Source organism: Myripristis murdjan, chromosome 22, assembly GCF_902150065.1.
Source record: "Myripristis murdjan chromosome 22, fMyrMur1.1, whole genome shotgun sequence".
Classification (NCBI taxonomy): domain Eukaryota; kingdom Metazoa; phylum Chordata; class Actinopteri; order Holocentriformes; family Holocentridae; genus Myripristis; species Myripristis murdjan.
Window position 1 is genome coordinate 8,874,546 of NC_044001.1, and position 17,631 is coordinate 8,892,176.

The 17,631-nt window shown below is 40.4% G+C and overlaps 2 protein-coding genes across 10 annotated transcripts in view; both read right to left on the bottom strand.

Annotated features, from left to right (window-relative positions):
* Positions 1-11,138, bottom strand: part of sash1b (SAM and SH3 domain containing 1b) — a 63,755-nt gene extending 52,617 nt beyond the window's left edge. The window contains exons 1-3 of one of the 4 annotated variants that reach the window (XM_030044423.1): positions 10,979-11,138; positions 10,689-10,884; positions 9,566-10,231 (exon numbers count right to left, since the gene is read on the bottom strand). In XM_030044423.1, coding sequence (XP_029900283.1) covers positions 9,566-10,048 — 483 coding nt within the window. In that variant the 5' untranslated portion in view covers positions 10,049-10,231; positions 10,689-10,884; positions 10,979-11,138. Of the gene's footprint in view, positions 1-9,565; positions 10,232-10,688 lie in introns of all 4 variants that reach the window. The other 3 variants (XM_030044422.1, XM_030044419.1, XM_030044420.1) reach the window with 3 other exon arrangements.
* An 857-nt stretch (positions 11,139-11,995) lies between these two features.
* Positions 11,996-17,631, bottom strand: part of stxbp5b (syntaxin binding protein 5b (tomosyn)) — a 35,705-nt gene continuing 30,069 nt past the window's right edge. For all 6 annotated transcript variants that reach the window (XM_030082087.1, XM_030082090.1, XM_030082088.1 and 3 more), the window contains 3 exons: positions 16,992-17,103; positions 15,664-15,884; positions 11,996-15,570 (listed from right to left, as the gene is read on the bottom strand). In XM_030082087.1, the coding sequence (XP_029937947.1) occupies positions 15,529-15,570; positions 15,664-15,884; positions 16,992-17,103 (375 nt within the window). In that variant the 3' untranslated portion in view covers positions 11,996-15,528. The remainder of the gene's footprint in view (positions 15,571-15,663; positions 15,885-16,991; positions 17,104-17,631) is intronic.

Consider the following 17,631-nt stretch of genomic DNA (forward strand, 5'->3'; position numbering starts at 1 on the left):
TTAAAGATATTTTTAAATCAGTTTTGCCATACCTCTCAAGCTCGTTCATACAACTAAATGCCAAATGGCATAAAAAGCAACTCCCGAGACTTTTAATTTAGTGCAGCGATGTTTAAAGTAAGGGAAGGCAGGAAATGTGCAAAAACTCCAATAACACTGCAATTATCCTGTGACAAAATTAAAAAGAAACAAAACCAGTTTTTACCGTTATCAAAAATATCAGTATATTTATACTTGTTTTTTACTTTGCAATGAGTAATGTGCAATTGACTGGGATGAAAAGTTTTAAAAATGAAGCCCCACAAACGCTGAGCTACACAACTGGGTCCTGGGTTATGTTTGGGAGGATGAGGCAAGGTTTCTTCTTCCCTTCTGAAGTGTTTGTGGGAGTTTTTTTCCTTGTTGTCACTGAGTGTCTAAGACTGGCGCGGTGTCGATTTTCTTATTGTTGCCTCTCTCAATAGACTTGGACTGGGTTATGTTTTCACCCCATTCTCTTTTTCTGTTAGCAGGATATCTCAAGAGGCAACCGTGCCTCCCAAGAAGTACACTCCACCACTTGGTTATGGTTAGAAAAAGGGTCAGTATAGACATAAAAACACCTGGTTATAGTAACGTAATGTATGTTGACAACAAGCAAACATCGCTTTCTCTTGGTGCTGGACTCGAACTCAGGTTGCCTGGGTGAGTTGGTTCTTTGACCCTTCCACCACCCCGCCTGCTTTCTACGTGATTACAAATGTTCTTATGATACATTACAAACGAACATAATCTGAAACACAATACCTTCCCTTGAAACATTATTGACAATGCAGTTTACTTGTATGAAAACATTTTTTTTTTTTTTTTGGAGACAGGGCTCCAAGAAATTCTCTCAAAAAGGCACGCACTGCACAGAGGCTCCTGAGCAAATTCACGAAACACCATCAGCACTTGTGAGCCAATCAAACCCTCCAACATGAAGGCACTGGAGAGCTCAGTTTGAGTCTGACAGTCTTGTGCAGTAGTAAAAGGGTCAGCCTAATAGCCATAGAACAAATATAGTGTGGATTAATGTGGTGTAATAAAACTGGTGAAAATGCTTAAAAAAATCACTAGATCTCCAATGGGTATATCTCATGTCCCACACAAGGTGCAGTCATGAAAATGTGTTTCTTTTGATGTGAAACAAGTTGGTAATGCAGAATGGAATGAATTATGAATTATGGCATATATTGTATTTACCATTGCATAACACTGAAACTATAACTGTGATGAAGTACTATACAGATAAACTTGACAGCATAGCGGCCACATACTAACCTATTCTATTTAGGATTTGTCTGATAAAGGCTTTTGGAGCAATATTTTGTACTGAAGCTAATAATTTGATTTTCACTGCACCTTTTTACACATTTTTATGATAAAATGTAAGGGATTGGGTACTTCCTCTAAAATGTTATTGTTAACAGTGTGTAAAAATTCCTTAAAAAAGGCATTCCAACCATAAACTAACATTGAAACTCTCAAGTGAAACTTAAACTCCCACCTAAAATCCTGATGACTCATCTAAAATACTTTCAGGTGGGTCATCACTTCTTCAAGGCAGTGTGACTGGCCAGGATCCATTATTTAATATAAGGCCAACATCAGCAGGATATATTGGCAAACTGCTACATCAGGCAAACCCTATATGCCACATCTTACAAATCTAAATAATACTGTTGGTCATGCCTGCAAAGCTGAGCTATTTCCCCAAATCTGTTATTCTCAAATGCAAAAAAGCAGCCAGTAAGAACGGCAGCAGTCGGAATTCAATGCACTCAATAGTTCTGAAGCCGACTCGTATTGAGCTTCCTCTCCCAATTCAATTGCCTTCTGCATGTGTTTGCCACAAAGCAAAAGAGGCTTTCTTCGACCCCACACTGATTTAAATTCGGAGAGCGCCACATAGTCCCCAAGACCGGCTTAGCATTGTTATACAAGGAAAACAGAAGCCACAGAGGGGGACAGGCTGCAGACAGAGGAGGGCTTCAATAGGTGGGAGTGCTAAGAGAATGAAAAACAAGCAACTAAAAACAACAGGATTTTTGCTTGGAAAAATAAAAATGAAACAAGCTCCCTTCTTGAATTTGTCCAAAATGAGCATGTAAACAGTCTGCTGCTGGATACAGAAATTCCACTGAATCATTAAACTGAAACATCAAATCTCAAATTGTGTCTCTAGTGCCTCTATAGATGCTTTTCTGCAGTATTTCCGTCAAATGGCAGAATGGCGATTATTCTAATTTAGCTAAATAGCTTAAATCGTAGAAAAATGTAAAAAGAACAACAAGCTACTAGCTATACTTGTCCTTTACGCCCCAGCCTGCTGACCCTAGACAATTCTTATCTTATGCACAAATGTAGGTCAGTGATTATGCCCTGCTTAACACGGGGTTTACATTATACATGGCACAGTGTTCACTCTGGCAATAAATATTCTGTGTGAATGAGTACCATATGCATCTCTGATGTCACTGGGCAGTATTGCGACGCTGAGTGTAGCAACGCTCATCGTGGTACATGGAGCTTCTTGTCAGGAGGAGAGAACAGAGTCCTACTTCATGAATGTTATGTCTTAGCGACGGGAATTTATTTAATCCCAAACTGTGAGCTACAAGCATGTTCATGGTATCTTAAGCTTTTGAGTGCTCTGTGCAACACTATCCTACCCCCCACGGCACCATCAGTGCAATAATCCGGTAATATTCCAGTAATGGCCCACTGGTTAGAGCTGTTCTATATTGACATAACATTAATAAAGCGTTTAAGTAGGCCTACATGGCTGCACATGATAAACAATAAGACATTTGGTAATCAAAAAGGTCACAGGATCACACCAAATGTTTATGATTTTGGTCTTTATGGACAGCACAGCCTGAACATAACATTTGAGGGAGTGATATAGATCTGCTGTGTTATTCAAAGGATGTAGCAAGCTAAGATCATACGCTTTTGTGTACTGGACAGCAGATTTTGTTAACTCTTCCGCAATTATATTTGCATTGTCTAGAAGAAAGAGTTCGCTCTCTCACCATGAATTTAGTGACATTTTGCAGACTATAATTTGGGGATGACTTGGCAACACTGGCACATGTTTGCAAACCTCTCCAGGTCATGCTGGTTAAAGAGAGACAACAAAACAGTGATTGCAAAACACTGAAGATGTACAAATTGGTCTAGTGGAACAATTACACACTTTGAGGTCTTGCATTGCTCTATGAACAGTTACACTTCTGCAGAGGTGTACGTGCACTACGAGGCAGCCTCTGCAGTCTGCGCAGGAGCCAGACGCTCATGGTGAAGCTACAACAGCGGCATTCTGTACAATTTGACCTCGACTGTTGTTTTAATGCCAACGAAGCTCTGATGTGAAGAAGACAAAACTGATTTATATCGAGGAAACTCTCACATCAACCACCACCACGATCACTCCTCTCATTCAATCACAGGTCCTTTTGTGCTATATCATGTTGCACTGGTCCTCACAGTATCACGGGCACTGGTGTTTTAAAACCAACTTTGTTCACCAAAAACAGTTCCATTCAGTCTCCCATTCTGCGGTGACAAAGGCAGAGACAGCTGTCAGCTGCTGCAGAGCTTGTGTACTTGCCAGGCCCTATTCAGCCCGGCTTTTCTTCTGTCAGAGGGGGCCTGCTGGTGTTGCTTGTTCTCGGAGCCTCTGGCAGAGCAACACAGCGAAATCTTCTGAGCAGCTAAGATTTGTTCCCCATTCTGTGAATGTTTTCAGGCCAGGAATTACAATGAGCCTTTCTAGGGAGATGTGCCCCATTGTTTGGACAGCTATGGAGGGAATCCTTCCCAACAGGGTTCCAGTACAACAAACAGCTTGCCATATGCCTTGCTGTCAAATGACAAAGGAAAAATTTTTCTATGTAAGTCTAGAAAAGTTGTTAATCACGCTGAAGTTAACTTGGCCACATTTTTTTTTTTTTTGATAAATTAATTTCAAGATTTTAATGCAAAAATAAAATAATCTCATCAGCCTCAATCAAGTGGGGCTGCAACAAAAAAACAGCATCACATCCCCACTAATTAAGTCCCAGTGGATTTGACTTATTTGATCCGAATAAAATTGTGGTGTTGGGTACAGACACTTCCCTGCCCACAGGAAGTAACAAACTGCAACTTAAAAGCAAAGCAAAAACTATCTCATAAACTGCAGGATTCACCAAAATCAGATATTTTGCCTCCCTTGTCTCTTTGATATTGTTTGGTATAAAGTGCTCGCAGACAGATCCCGCTGCAAACATGTGTATGCGCTGAGCTGTTTGCTCACAGACATAATTTTCTATGAACGCTGAAATTCAATTTTCAAAACAGTTACATCATACTGCCAGATGGAGCTGCACATAACTAAAATGACCTCATGTAACTTTAACATGTGCGTCAAACAGCTTCATATGGCCTGCAATTTTCACTATCATGAGGGTGAGTGTGCTCTGTAACTTCAGTCATTGACAAAGTTTGGGTTATTAATCTGATCTCGAAGAGGTTACACTAAATCCGTCAACATCCACCCATCCATCTATTTTTCCATACCCACTTATTCCTTGGGTTGCAGCAGGCTGGAGTCTATGTCAGCATGCACTGGGCATAAAGCAGATAAGTTTAACTGCAACCACAAAATGCTGCAGAAAACTAAAAGCTGTGCTGGCAGTACCTTTAAAACTACATTATAGCGCCACTCAGATGCAAAACTTTAAATAATCTACATCTACTGGAGCTTGATGGGGCTTCAGGCAGGACATGACAGCCACATGTCAGCTGCTGTATGAGGGGATTACCACTGGTGTGTGAGGGGGTGATGTTAATACCTTCAGGAGAAGCCTTTACCCGAGTGATTATGTGTGAAACTGGTGAACTATTGGCTGATAGGATGGCCTCGTTACCCTTGCAAAGGTATTTAAACACCTTGATGTCATTGTTCTGTTACTCTGAAGAGCGCAAACTGGTGAAATGAGCTGGTTGCTGGTAAGTGAAGGAGTTTAGCATTTCCGCCGACCTCAAACAGTTTTCCAACAATCACATACAAGCACAACCTACCTCCAATAACTAGGCAGTCCATCTGAGCAAATCTGGTGTTCACTCATCCTTCATGCACTTTAGCTGCTTCACTGCGCTGCCGCATGCTACCACAGCGCTCTGACGTCCTCCACCTGCATTAGCACTCAGGAATTCATACTACATTGTCCTATTATGTCTATTCCATTGCCATTATAATTAAGTGACATGTATCTCTCGGGCTCTATCCCATATGCAGGGGGTGCTCTTTGCCAAATATGTGTCATGCTTGCGCAGATTTGTTGTCTGAGCATCACGGGAGCCGAGCTACCTTGCCAAATTCACTTGTATTACCATTTGCTGCAAAAAATGGTTTTTATTTCATTACAAGAGCATCCTGACTGAGCCAAATTAGCCTCCAACTGTGCAGCTTGAGGGTGTGCGTCGATGATATCACAGGTAAAAGACTTTGAAAGTGTCTACCTTTGAGAGAGAGATGTTCATCTTAAAATACTAACTGCACTGTGTGAGGAATACAGTTCATGAGAAAACTAGGGCTGAATTAGATCATACTTCACTTTAGGTCTTTGCTTTGCCATGTTGCCCTTGCATAAAATCTAACGTGTGAAAAATATGTTCCCCGGTGCCAGCTTTTAGGTCACTTACAGCTCAACCAGCTTTAATCGCATTAATTGTTTTCTCTCCCACAAAGTCACTAATGGGTCCTGTTGGCCCACGTGAACAAGTCATGCATGCAGCATAGTCAGGCAGGAAAGTACATTACACACTGAGAACTGACTGCACTACCAAATTCACACTGAGGGAAAAGCCATTGTGTAATTAATTACAGATCTGTCTCACGGATCCAAACTGCTGGCATTCTGAGGCTGAAAGCAGAGCAGGGATTGAGCCCGTGCCGAAACCTCATTTAATCTCACCTAGCCCAATTATTATTTATGACAATGCACACTTTCTGTTATGTTATTTAAAAATGCATAGAAACACAACTGTTTATAAATTGTAGCCCAAGGCTGATGGATGCAACTCTGTCCAAAGTAACTTTTTGCTATGCAGAATACAGTCCTAATACACAATAAACTAAGTAAAGCAAAATAAAAAATCTCTACAATAAACTGAAATATTGCTGGGTGATAAAACACTTGACTTCTACCTAGCAACACATTCTACATACGATTGATCAAATGCAACCTCAAAAGATCAAATACCAGAGTGGCCAAATTTTTATTGGCAGAGAGCAATTGTGGGTGGCAGAGCTGACCTACAAAAGTGCATTCTGCCACCTCTTAATGGAACGAAGCTTGATGGACCCGAAAGGTCAAACTGTTCCCAAAAAGCTGTTATCACACAGACCAAAATCAATCTGACTTGGCTGATGTGCTCTTTTAAAAATTGACTCCTCATTGATGCCATGCTCCAAATCAAGCAGGTACTCCATTACATTTTACCATTATTTAACCAGGAAAGCCTCACCGACATACATCTGTTTTACGAGAGGGGCACGCCTCAGAGAAGCAGCATCGGTGGGACATGAAGAATGCAAATAGTCAACATAAAACAACGTGAAGCATAAAAACTAAAAATAAACTAGAAGCAATGGGTTACAACAGATCAGCAGTCCAGGGAGTCCTTACTAACTAGTCAAAGACAGACATTTGTCCACCATTTACAAAAAGGTTAAGGTGGTGGAGGTATTTGAAGGACTTTTTTACAAAAAATTAATTTGCACATTAGTGTCTTATAGTAAGAAATCACATTAGAACTGCCAAGGTCATGAGAGAATTTAACAAAAAAGGACGCATACTAGGAATTAATCTATACGGTAGATAAATAAAATACCAATAAGTAAATCTGCTCATGGACAGGAAGAGCCAGTTAACTCTAGAATAAGGGATAATGATGATGAGAGTGCTACCTCAATGAGCTCTCAGTCAAACCTTAATGCACCATGATAAGCTTTATCCAACACTGGCAGAAGCAGTCACAGATAGCAGATCCCCACAGTCAAGCAGAGGCAGAAATGTAGCTGCTACCAGCCAAACATCCTGCTCATGAACAGATGTCCAAGTCTTGAGAATATGACTATTAAAGAATCAAACGGATTGGCCTATTTTCTGTAGAAATAGTGAAAAATTCCACTGTTCTTCAGATGTTCACCAGATAGTGTAAAGGAGAACGTTAAACATAAATGATTTGATAGTGACACACAAATCTACTTTGCAGAAAATCTCTGCTGGTTATCAGTCGCTAATAAATTTTGCCGGGTGATGGAGCCTCAGAAACCCACAGGATGGATGCGCTGGCTGATTCGTCATGGCTTGTGGTGCTTTCAAGCCTGAAGAATCAAAAGTAACTTTACCAGAGAGCTGAATGTCACCATGCCTGTTGGCCAAAACATACACAAAAAGGTCAGAAGTGAATCACAGAGTGCCTGTGCACTTAGTAGTTTGTAGCCTCTAAATCTTTCATGAGCATGTACTGTAAAGGCCACAACCATACAGTAGATGCAGTGCAACCATCTTTCAAGCACATGCTGCCATAGCACAAACGCACAAATAAACTTTTAACATTACGATTGTCATCCTCATTTGGAATAGGTATGAAAATGCTGCATATAGATTGCACTAGTTTTTTGATGAGTGTACAAAAGGTAGCAGGGTATGGCCTGTGGGCTGTTTAGAGGCAGTGCGGTAAAACCAGCTCTGTGATGTGTTGTGACACACGAGTCAGCTCAAATCAAACTTCAGCTCCGACTATAAGGGGGCCTTTTGGACAGCTGCGTCTGGCTTACCGATTCCTCAAACCATAGTCATTCATTGTTAATGAGGAGCGCTTTAAATTTGTATCCGCTGAGAAGAGACAAATCCTAGAAGAGCATGAGTGTGCATTAAAACTACAGGCTCTCCTGGCTGAGTGCCATTCCTGACAACACGAGTTGTGCCTTAGGTCGGAAAGTGTAACCGTTTTCTGGGGTGGAATCCAACAGTGTGACTTAGCGGGGATTCACTCAAATGATGTGCCACAGTGCAGGGCAAACCCGTTCATACCTCAGCCTTCAATATATTATCTTATGCTAAACATTCAGTAACTAAACATAGTGATTCAATTTACTGTGACATAATATAATCAAAGCCCATCATCATGGATTCAGCTGATGAAAGCTGTTGGACCGGAGCCAAATGGGTCACTTGACTTTTCATCTGACGGGCCTCAGACCAAACGTGGAATGTGTTACAGACTGCATGGGTTTAGATGCTGCCACAGCTAAATTACCACCTTCTCTTTCAGCAATAACATGAAGTAACCATCTCTGCAGACGGCGCAGACGAGACAACAGTCATAAATTGAAAGGTCCCCTGACAACACACCAAATGCCGTGTTGTCGGTAATGAATCATCCCTGTAGTAAACATCTGTCACAGTTGGATGTGGCAGACAGATCCATGAGAGGATTCACCGACCCACTGACATCGACCGTCACAGGTCAAAGGATTTTTTACTTTTAAATACACATTTACAGGCGGCGTTCGCTGTGCTGGATCAAGAGAAAGTGGTGCGGTATCCTAGTGTGGATTTTTCATTCTAACAAACACTCAAAATGAGAAGCTTCTCAAGCCCGAATCAGCTCTGAAGGCAGATGGTACCTTCTCCTGCTGTCATCCGGCAGCCAGTCTGGTGGAATTTGTGCTTTCACCCAAATCCTGGTTTCCACAACTTACACCACCTTAGACTGTGATGAATACACAGCACATTTTGTCCACAGTGAGAAAAGAGAGCTCAGTGCTGAGATTGGTCTATCCACTTTGTGGCGATGTTGACAAAATCAAATATTTTCTTTGACCAAAAACCTCAATATTGTTATTGTAACAATATTGCAGGGATGAGGCAAAGAATACAACAACTATAGTCTAATAAGTTCAGAAAACTGCATCCCTTTCATTTAATGCAGCCTCGAAACAAGGAAAAGGCACATGATATTTAGTCTCATATTACGATATTGATGCAATATTGATATAGCTGTCAGCCCGACTACAGAAAACAAGGTCACAACTCGAGACAGATCCAGCGTTACCTGTCTTTACAAGGATAACAATTTAATGAACCTGATTCCCAGGCTGAAATGTTCAATAAATCCTGTACAAAAATAGGTTCACATAAAAAAGAAAAAAAAGAAAACATAACATTGCTTTACGGGAGTCTACTGCAGCCCAGACTGTGTAAAGAATAAGCAAATCTATCAGTGACAAAATAATAAATAATGATAACCTGCACTTTCAAATGGTTCCAGTATTCAGTAAGAGCAGAACCAAAGCAAGTTCCTGGGAGCAATAGAGAGGAATCACGGGCAGTCAGCACCATCAAAGAAATTCGACACACTATTCATCACAAAGATAACAAAGTAAGCGTATTAAATTGTATGAGACAGCTTATGATGAGCCGGCATTCAGTGTTGACTCACTGTAAAAATAAATAAATAAATAAAACAAAACCCAGTGGCCTACCTTGTGGGTGTAAGGTGCTTCTCCGAGGTTGATCCCATCTTTTGCAAGTTTATCCCTAATCAGTATCTTCAGTTTCAGTTTGGGATAAGTCACAAAGTCATTGCAGTGGGTGAATCTGGGATTATGGTTCCCGGGACAGGAGGCCTGGTGTCCCGCCACGGCCCCTGTGTAAGACCTCAGCTTCCTGGGGTCATTTTCTCTCTCTGGGTGGTGTATTGGTGGGCAAGCAGCCGGGTCCAGGGGCTCCAAGGTGAAATAGTAGCCGGGTGATTTCTTTTTGTCCTCCTCTCTCAGCTTCTGCACTGCTGTGAGGACCCTGTGTCTGTGGTACTCGATGTGGACCCCTATGGCGTCGAGGTCTGGCTCCCCAATTTGCTTGCAAACCTCCAAATCGTCGTATCCGTTGTCGACGAACGACTCCACATACTGGGCCAGGTTGAGCTTGGACAGCCACTCGAAGACGAGGTTTGCCCCCTGGCTCATCTTGAGAAACGACTGAAGCAGGCCTACCTCAAAAGCACATCATCATCCTCACCATCATCATCATCATGATCATCATCTCCATGCACACTGCTTTAGGGCTGACCAGAGGAAATCCAACGCTCTCTTCCACGCAGCTCCGGCCCGGCTTGCACCTGGTTCAAGTCTCCAACACAGAAGCATCTACTGGGTGTACAAGAAACACAGCAGTCACGCAGAGAGTCGAGAGCTTTAGCTGTTACTATAGAAGTCCTTCAACTGGACAACTGGTGATGACAGCAAGCATCTGCCCTACTGAGGTGCCCTTGAGCCAGACACTGACCCACTGCCTGTTCTCTGTAGCTAAACCTGACCTCTACCTCCCTGGAAGCTGGCAAGCAAAACAGAGAATTTCCCTATTTAATCAATAAACTATCACATTATCATTACATCATTGTTTTGGTAATGCTGCCTAGTTGATCATCAACTAAATAAACAACACTAGATAATTTCACTACTGCAGGCAAATAGTCAGACATAAGAATGACCTCTCTTGAATCAAGTTCAGTGCAAGTCAGGTGCCTTAGTGTGGCTCAGTGATGCAAACGCGCCGGATATTTATTTATTTATTTTTAGAAAAATTAGAGTAGTTTTAGTGTCTTACTCAGCGCAGCAGTCGTTTCTGGTGCAAATTAGAAAGCAACGCCTGCGTTGATCGCATTTCTGTGAGGAGTTATTCCGTCTCAAAGCTGAAAAAAAAGCAACACAGTTGGCGTCTTCAGGCTGAGTCCGTCTCTGTTGTTTCATTCATCGCAGCGATAAACGGAGCAAGACGCTCACTTCGATCCAACACTCCTCCACTGCACAACAAAAGGTTGCCGGATTAAGCATGGCCACTAATCTGACAAAAAAAAGGTTGCAAAAATATTTTAAAAATATCAGCGTTTCTTCTACCTGCTCCGGTGCACTTGTTGTAGCTGACTTTGCCTGCCGCTCGCCGTGTTCAACTTTATTGGCTGTCCGCTCCAGCCGCCGGTCTGCGTGATGCTCGGGCTCCGGGCTCAACCAGCCGGCCGGGATTAGTTTCCCCCACTGCCCGACGGGATTCAGCTGATCACCGGTGCCCCCTGCAGGCGCTGCGGGGCAACGACACCATGAAATGAAATGAAATGAAATGAAATGAAATGAAATGAAATGAAATAAAATAAAATAAAATAAAATAAAATAAAAATAAAATTTATTGCAGCCTCTATGCCACTGTGAATGAGTACAAATTTGCTCAACAATAAATAAAAAAAGAAAAAATAAATAAATTTAGCTTGATTTTTTTAACTGATTTTTTTAAGACTGCTTTTTAAAGATTGTGGACTTAATTTTAAATTTTGTATGTTTTTATATTGTAATCTCCATGGCATGTTGAATGAGTGCAACCTCAACATCTTTACACAGTAAAGAAGGGTTTGAATTAAACAAATGAACTGAATTTAAATAACTGAATAAATAAGTAAATAAATAAGATTTTAAAAAAGCACCAAACCATTATACTCAAGATAATGGTGCACAGAGTAAGGACAAACATGTGCCACAAAAGCTTTGAGCCATACACAGGATTTAATGATGCAAGCTGTAATCCAAAGCAAGCATTCACACAAGCCCAATTCAGATGTAAAAACATACTATGTTTCATGATACATGAAACTATTCGGCCTGTAATATAAAATGAAAAGTATAGGAGTTATTACTTAAAGTAAAAATAGGGCCACACCCTGCTCATTTCAAAATTTAAATAAAAAATTAAGACAAAAAAACCCTAGAAAAGTCTTTCAGTGTTGTTCTGATAGAGCTCACTGTCTCTTAAGAGACTGTGAATTCATACCACCTCCAGCTGACATGAAAGCCAATAAATTATCACATTATATCAATTATTAAAAAAAAACACTGACACACAGAAAGCACGAGACAGAAGTCAGTATGATTTGTTTTACATTTATTTTCCATTGCACAATAATATCTATATATACTGTATCTACATGTCTAAATTGTTTGTGGCAGCAGATTAAGTCAGACATCCATGTGAAATCTATTTTAATAAAACTGTACAAAAATCGTCTACTATGAGAAAATACTGCAACTCCACAGATATTCATCCCAGAAGACAGATAGATGGACGCATGGCGGCTGAGAAACCCTTGAGCCCTCCTGCACAGCACTGCGCGCCTCGCTTCCACTTCAACGCTTTTCCATAGCACAGGGAAATCAAGAGTTTTCATGAAGCAAACAGTAATGGAAAACTATGACTCCGATGAAATAAATATAATCTCTCACACTTTTTACGATTGGCATGGTCAAACGAAAATGGGCGACGGTGTGTGTGTGTGTGTGTATTGTGATGTGTGATGACAACTTCAGTTTTGTTCAACTTGGTGGTAAATACAAATGCCGGAACAGACAATCTCTAAGAGGGATAATACATGGTTGTTTCAAGTTTGTAAACACTTAATATCATGCATCCTTCAATGTGCAATAAGAGACCATTTAGGACATATATGTTGCAAACTGAAGCACTTCATGTCCAGGCCACACTCTGTAGAAAAAAAAAAAAAAAAATCAGCGGCCCACCGTAAGGAGAATACCCTCCTGCAGTAGCAAAGCTTGAATCCGAGATGAGCATGTTCAATATATTACCAGAAAAATGTTTATTTTTATGTTTGGATAATGGATAATTATGCACAACCATTGTTTGGACATTAATGTGAGTTATTCTATCTCAAAATTACATTAAAGGTATTCATTTTTAATAGATTATTGAAATTAAAAGTATATATATATCTGTTCTCAAATATATAAATATATCATAAGATCATTAACCTGACATTGAAAACAAATCTGAGAGTGAAGCAATCAGCATAACTGGCAAAGGACATAGATAAGCATTAAGTTCTGTCATGTTTTGGTCCATTCAAAAACAAGAATAATTGGACGGGGGAGAAAAAAAAACATTACAAACAAACAAAACAAAACAAAAAAATCATACTAACAAAATTGTTTTACGTACAAAAAATAGTGCAAAACCCACACGACTGCTCCTCCACATGGATTTATCTCAGTAGTATACAGCAGAGTACGGATGAGGTTCAATTTTGCCAACTCAAAATGAAGGGTTTTATTCCAAAAAGATACACAAGCATCTCGGTTAAAACATTTGAAGTCATAAATATCTCCAACGTAAAGACAGCGAAGTCCTCTAAAATGTGGCTGTTTTGTAAGAAAAGACAGCATAGCTATTGATACATGAGTTTTCCTTCATGCCGGCAAACCGTTTCCACTTTTCAAGCTGTCATTTTGGAATGAAACTCTTCAAAATTCACGTTTCCTGCCTTGTGAGAAACATGTACAGCAGTATGGGACGGTACTGAGTGTGACAAATCTGCAATAAGAAGCTAAAGCCGGTCCACCCCCCTACACACAGTAGACTTCTGGACTTAAAGAGTGTTATCAGAGACTGACTCTTGCCATTCGGGAGAAAAAAAAAACAAATAAAATCAAGACAACTCTGTGAGATTAAGCAACTCTTTGGTGTCAGAAAAGAACATGGCCGCTAATGTACATCACGTTGCCTAAACCTGCACTATCAGATTTGTGTCCAGCTGTCCAGTTATTTACAACATTTGGCAGCAATCTGGAGTGACACAAAAGTCTCGTCTCTCTTTTTCAAAATAAAAGACCCATAGATAATGCTCCTACATTGACACAAATAGCAGCATATCCTTGCACCTCATTTAAAAAAAATCTACAATAGAATCCTAGTTAATCACATTGAAAAACACTGTCAAGCAAAAACAAAAAAATCTCAAAAGACCTATTGTAATACACTGTATCTATGTAGTATTATAAATATTGGCGCCCATACACATATTCCTGAATATATGTATGTTCACAAACACACAGATATACACATAGGTAGAGGTTAGCATATATGCGTCATGATAGGCAAAGGCAGAAGAGAATTGTATTTAAGTGAATGGTTCAGAGAGAGATGACCAATGGCACTGTACTGAACACCGCGTGGCGCTTGGTCATTTCTACTGGCAGCTACGAGTACAAAGACGGCATTACCATTTCCGTTGTGCTGCAAGAGACATGCTTTTTCCCTACAACATCGAAAAATGAGGCAAAATTAACATCGGCTATGAGAGAATGTTGAAACGTAAATCTGAAAAGGAAAAAAAAAAATCATCTCTAGATAGAATCTTTATCACAAATAATTGAGAATTGTAACCAAAATATACATTTATGCAATCTAATCATAGTAAGGACAAATTTCGTCTTACCCATGAACAAATCATCCTTCGCACGTTACTTAGCTGCAGCCCCTTAAAAGGCAGAAAAAAAAATCAGACTTCCAGGGGCTTCCAGTGTCTTCATTTGTCTGATAAATCAATGTAAACTCTTTCAGCGAGGGGTAAACATTATCAGCACATTTCTGTGCATTGACTTGATAGAGAAAACAAAAAAAGAGAGTTAATGCCCATAACGCACACTTCTTCTACTTGCTTTCTACTGCATTAATCCAATAAATAGGCAAATTTAAAATAAAACAAAAGCAACGCTGAGAAAACAAGCCTTCTATTCCGTCCCACCTAAAATAACAAGATCTGAAACTTCTGTAAAAAGAACGGTCCGCGATTAACTAGTGTACTACCAGCCCTTATTTGGTGAGAGGCGATAAGATTCATCATCTCTCTGCTCGTATTCCTACTGTTCTAAGTGCTTGAGAGATCCTTCCAAGAAAACAAAACAAAACAAAAAAATGGACAAACAAGACTGACAGAGGTCAAAGCCTCAAAATGATTCAGAAAGGAAAACGACGTCAAGTCAGTCATTCATCCAATCATTGCTATAGATACTTCAACTCATCTGACTTGACTAGACTTGAAGAGGAAGGGCTTTCATCAGACTTTTCTCCTCATTTTAAGTCCACTGTGTTGTGACAGACAGCAGAAAGAGCAAAAACAAAAGAAAGAAAGAAGGAAAAAGAACAACTGCAATCAGGCCACCACAAGAAGTAGAACTGTCTTTCCTCTTTCAGAACAAAACAGCAGTGTGTGTAGATATATCTATATATATGTATGAGATATATATGAGTGTGTGACGCATAGATATGAAGGCTCCCCTCTCTTCTGGTCCGCGGAGTGATGGAAAAATGAGCACTGCCCCTCTCCGATGAAATGGAAAGAGATATTCAGAAGAGCTTCTCCTTCTCCATTTCTTTCCGTTCTTGTTATGCTGGGTCGGCCGGTGTCTCCTCCGCAGTGGTCCTCCGGTGACTGAGGTAATGCAGAGTGTGTGATATTGTGCTGAGAGGAAAATAAAAAGCATCAGTCTGTTGGGCTGAACCCCCCCTCCCGTGGAGAGAAATGGAGAAGAGAAGGAGAGGGACCTGCAGCTCCTCAGAGAAGGTGGTGCACATGATTAGAGAGTCCGACACACTCCACACGCTGCCATCAGAGCTGATACCACTTCTTATCTTTGTACTTCAGCATCATCTGAGGAGGAGAAAGAAAAGGAGAGCGAGCATGAGTAATAAGGACTAAACTCAGAAAAATGGTGCTGGAATGGATTCGCTGGCTGAAGCGTACATCATGAGCGTGTTTGGAGAAGGAGTCTGCGCTGGCCATCATGGCTGCCGTTCTCTCCTCCAGCTCGCCCAGCTTCTGCCCTCTCTCGTCCAGGGCTATCCGGGCGCGGGCCAGCTCTCCCACCACCCCCGAGGCTGCACCCTTCATGCCCTCCATGCCCCCTGGGCCAGGGATGTGCTGGGCCAGGCTGCGGGAGGCCTTACCAGCAGCCATCTCACCAACTAACAAAGACAAAAAAAAATACCCAAGGTGAAGTGAGGACAAATCTGGACTTCATCACATCATATTAAAATAAAATATTATGTGGTGCGGCATCCTGGGGATTAAAGAAACAGTCCAGAAGCAGAGCCCATACAATCCTAACTACTGTCAAACAACAGCTAATAAATAGCAATGTGGCACTGAGCAAAACATTCAACTAAAAAGTCAAAAATATCCAAATCAGAAATTTAAAATTTACCTAACCCTAACCTATGGAGTGTTTTTGTTCTTCATTATGCAATCAAACAAAATAGGTTTGCAATTAAAAAATAGATTTGAGAGTAAAACAATCAAGCGTTCAGAGAAAACAGAGACACATCTCTATTGGCCAGACTAGATTGGAGTGACAGTGACAGTGCAATATTCAGTTAGTAAGTAATAGCACAAAGCCACTGTGATCCACACTCCTATCCAGAAGGTGGCAGCAGTGCACCTGTAAGTTGCTTGCAGAAAATTAATAAGTAATTGCCATCACCGCAGTCGAGACTAGCCAACAAAAACATGTCTTACATCTTCCAGCGAAGGTCCTGCCCACAAGATTCAGCTCAACAGCAAGCAAAACGTTTGGATTCACAAACAAAAATTTTTCATTTACTTTTTAATCACAAATTTATTTTATTTGCACTAACGCATGTTTTGATTGCAGTGTCAATAGTTTTGCTATGATATCTATATTTCGATTGCAAACCTATTCTGTTTGATTGCATAATAAAGAAACAAAAAACATACACTTGGCTAAATGTGCTTGCAAATACAAAGAATTTGACTTGGTGGCTTGCTTATGTAAGTTACATTTGACACAACATAGCACAAAATAATTACAGCAGCATATGAAGATAGAAATGTAAGGAATTAAGTGTCTCTCAAAATTATTCTTTAAAGTAGTTTTTACCTATTAGTAGTAAATAAAAGAATGTTTTTGTGTATCTACATGACACACATTGTCTGCTGGAGCCTGGCTGAGGGAAGCTACTGAGGTCAGCCATAGAAGAAATAGAAATCTATACAATATGTAAATGCAAGCTTAAATATAAATGTATGATCCTGAAGGGACTCAATGCACTCACAGAGGTCCTCCCTGTCCAGAGACTGAGCTCCTCCGCCAAACAGGCCTTTGAAGAAACCTCTGTTTGGAGCCTCTGGTGTCTCCACCGGGGTAAATAACTCACTGAGCATCTCCTGGAGAAGAAGCAAAGTCAACAAAACATCCATTTTAAAATATTTTCCACACAGACTGACTTCGAATTGTAAAGCATCATACTTTTATTTGTACAATTTAATTTGTTTTTACACGTTGCCTTAATACATATGCTGAGACATGCTATAGGAATTCTTTAAAGTCCTTTTCATTTCTGTAATGGACAAGCCTTGCAAGGCATTTCCATTTTAAAGGAAAATTATTTTAATATTAATATTTTAATACTGACACATTCATATTAATATGTGTTCATGCTGCATTGCTACAATTAATAGTATTAACATATTATTTATTCTGTTATTCTGCATCTAACTAGTCAAAGTTTAACCTTCTGATGTCCTTGGAGGGTAATGTGAGCACAGCTGAAATAGGAAAAAAAATTCACCAATCTAAAACAGGTGCACAGCAGTCAGGTTTCAGTGTCAACCCCTAAAAATAAATCAGCAAGGCCTTCTTGGCAGACTCACTGATTTGCAGCATTGTCAAACAAAACAGGGATAACTCCAGAA